Source organism: Electrona antarctica (assembly GCF_951216825.1).
Source record: "Electrona antarctica genome assembly, chromosome: 24".
Classification (NCBI taxonomy): Eukaryota; Metazoa; Chordata; class Actinopteri; order Myctophiformes; family Myctophidae; genus Electrona; species Electrona antarctica.
In genome coordinates, this window is record NC_136803.1 from 1,135,087 (window position 1) to 1,137,002 (window position 1,916).

General features: G+C 55.5%; 1 protein-coding gene across 1 annotated transcript in view; it reads left to right on the forward strand.

Moving 5' to 3' along the window:
* ptgfrnb (prostaglandin F2 receptor inhibitor b) overlaps nucleotides 1–1,715 on the forward strand; it is a 68,821-nt gene extending 67,106 nt beyond the window's left edge. The window contains exons 14-17 of the mRNA XM_079494930.1: nucleotides 31–217; nucleotides 399–517; nucleotides 774–824; nucleotides 1,003–1,715. Of these exons, the coding sequence (XP_079351056.1) occupies nucleotides 31–217; nucleotides 399–517; nucleotides 774–824; nucleotides 1,003–1,115 (470 nt within the window). The 3' untranslated portion in view covers nucleotides 1,116–1,715. The remainder of the gene's footprint in view (nucleotides 1–30; nucleotides 218–398; nucleotides 518–773; nucleotides 825–1,002) is intronic.
* Nucleotides 1,716–1,916: the final 201 nt, after the last annotated feature.

Consider the following 1,916-nt stretch of genomic DNA (forward strand, 5'->3'; position numbering starts at 1 on the left):
CCCTCTCCCCCCCCCCCTCTCTCCCCTTAGACCACCTGGCCTATGAGGTGCGTTGGCTGTTCAGCGCGCTGCGAGGCGGGGTCGCTCAGACCCCATTGGTCAGCGTGGACCGTTGGGGCGTGGTCAGGAAGGAGGGACGCAACTCGTCCAGCGACCTCTCCGTGGAGCGCCGCGACGCACACACGTACACGCTGAACATCCACGGGACGCAAGACAGGTGTGTGTGTGTGTGTGTGTGTGTGTGTGTGTGTGTGTGTGTGTGTGTGTGTGTGTGTGTGTGTGTGTGTGTGTGTGTGTGTGTGTGTGTGTGTGTGTGTGTGTGTGTGTGTGTGTGTGTGTGTGTGTGTGTGTCTGTGAGCTTGTAGATCATCTTGTGTTGTCGTTTGTTGTTCCCATAGCGACAGCGGGGAGTACCACTGCGTAGCGACACCGTGGTACCTCTCGTCTTCGACCGGAGCCTGGACGCAGGCCGGGGAGCTGTCCTCCACGCCCGTGTTCCTGACCGTCCGGTTCGCTGGTCAGTACGCCGTGTGTGTGTGTGTTTTTATGCATGTGTGCTTGTGTGTGTGTGTGTGTGTGTGTGCGCGCACGCGTGCGGCCGTGCGTGTTTGCGTGTGCACGTGTGTTTGTGTGTGTGTACCAAATTTGAAATGATTTGATTGGCTGAGCACGGAATGTGATGATGTAGGACAATAAGAGCACCGCTCACTTCACACAAGTGTGATTTTTCTTTACAGTATGCTAATATCTCTCTCTCTCTCTCTCTCACACAGTATGGGAGTCTCTCAAGCTCCCTCTGCTCTATGGGACGTGTGCGTCGCTAGGTAACCATCTCATTGTTTATCTGTGTGACTCTTTTTGATATGGTGATTGTGTAATGCACAATCTATGTAAAGCGCCTTGGATAAAGGCGCTATATAAATGCACCATTTAACATTTGTGTGTGTGTGTGTGTCTCTGTGTGTGTGTGTGTGTGTGTGTGTGTGTGTGTGTGCGTTTCAGGCGTGGGTCTCTTCTCTCTCATCCTGGGCGTGGCCTGCGCCCACTGCTGCTGTCGCAACACCACTCACACGCCGCGCTCCCGAAACAAGCTGATGGACCTGGAGATGGACTGACACACAGCCCCGCCTCCTCCCCACCCCCACCCCACCCCCTCCGCGGGGGGTGCGCGCACGCACGGCGGGAGCACGCTCACCAGACACACACACCACACGCACACACGCCACAACAACAACAACGCCACGCAGCATCACCACCACCACAGCCACGACACGTCGCGACAGGACGATTTCTGGGAGTCCAGAAAGACCTTCCCGGCCAACGGGCGATGGGAGTAGGGAGGGGTCGAGCCCCACCCCGCGCCACCCCACCCTGCCCCGCCCGAACTGACCCACAGGGGGGGCCGTCATGTTCGGAGGGGGGGGGGGAGGGGGGCGGACTTATAACACATTGGAGGAAGAGACACTTGGAACTTTATCGTTGTTGGATTTTATAAACTCTTCCAGAGTTCCTCTCGGAGATCTGCAGCGATCTCTGACCCCCCCCAAAAAAACACTCTTCTATGCCAAGAATGAGGTCGCAGTCACACATTGGAAACACGTGTTTTGTCCGTGTCCGATGGTCGCCTCAATGCATTTCCAATGGGATGTCACATGGTTTGAGGCATCATACACACATCTCAAGCGAACATTCTGTGTTCCGTCTTGTGTTGCATGGCCGCCTCAATGCTTTTCCATTGAAACATGAAACACAGACAGAACACAGAATGTTTGTTTGATATGTGTGTATGAGGCCTGACCAAACATCTGTGTTTGATGGGGGGGGGGGGGGGGGGGGGGGAGGGAGGGGGGGGGGCAGAACACAGCCATCAAACACAAATGTTTGGTCAAACCATGTGACTTCCATTGGAAATGCAT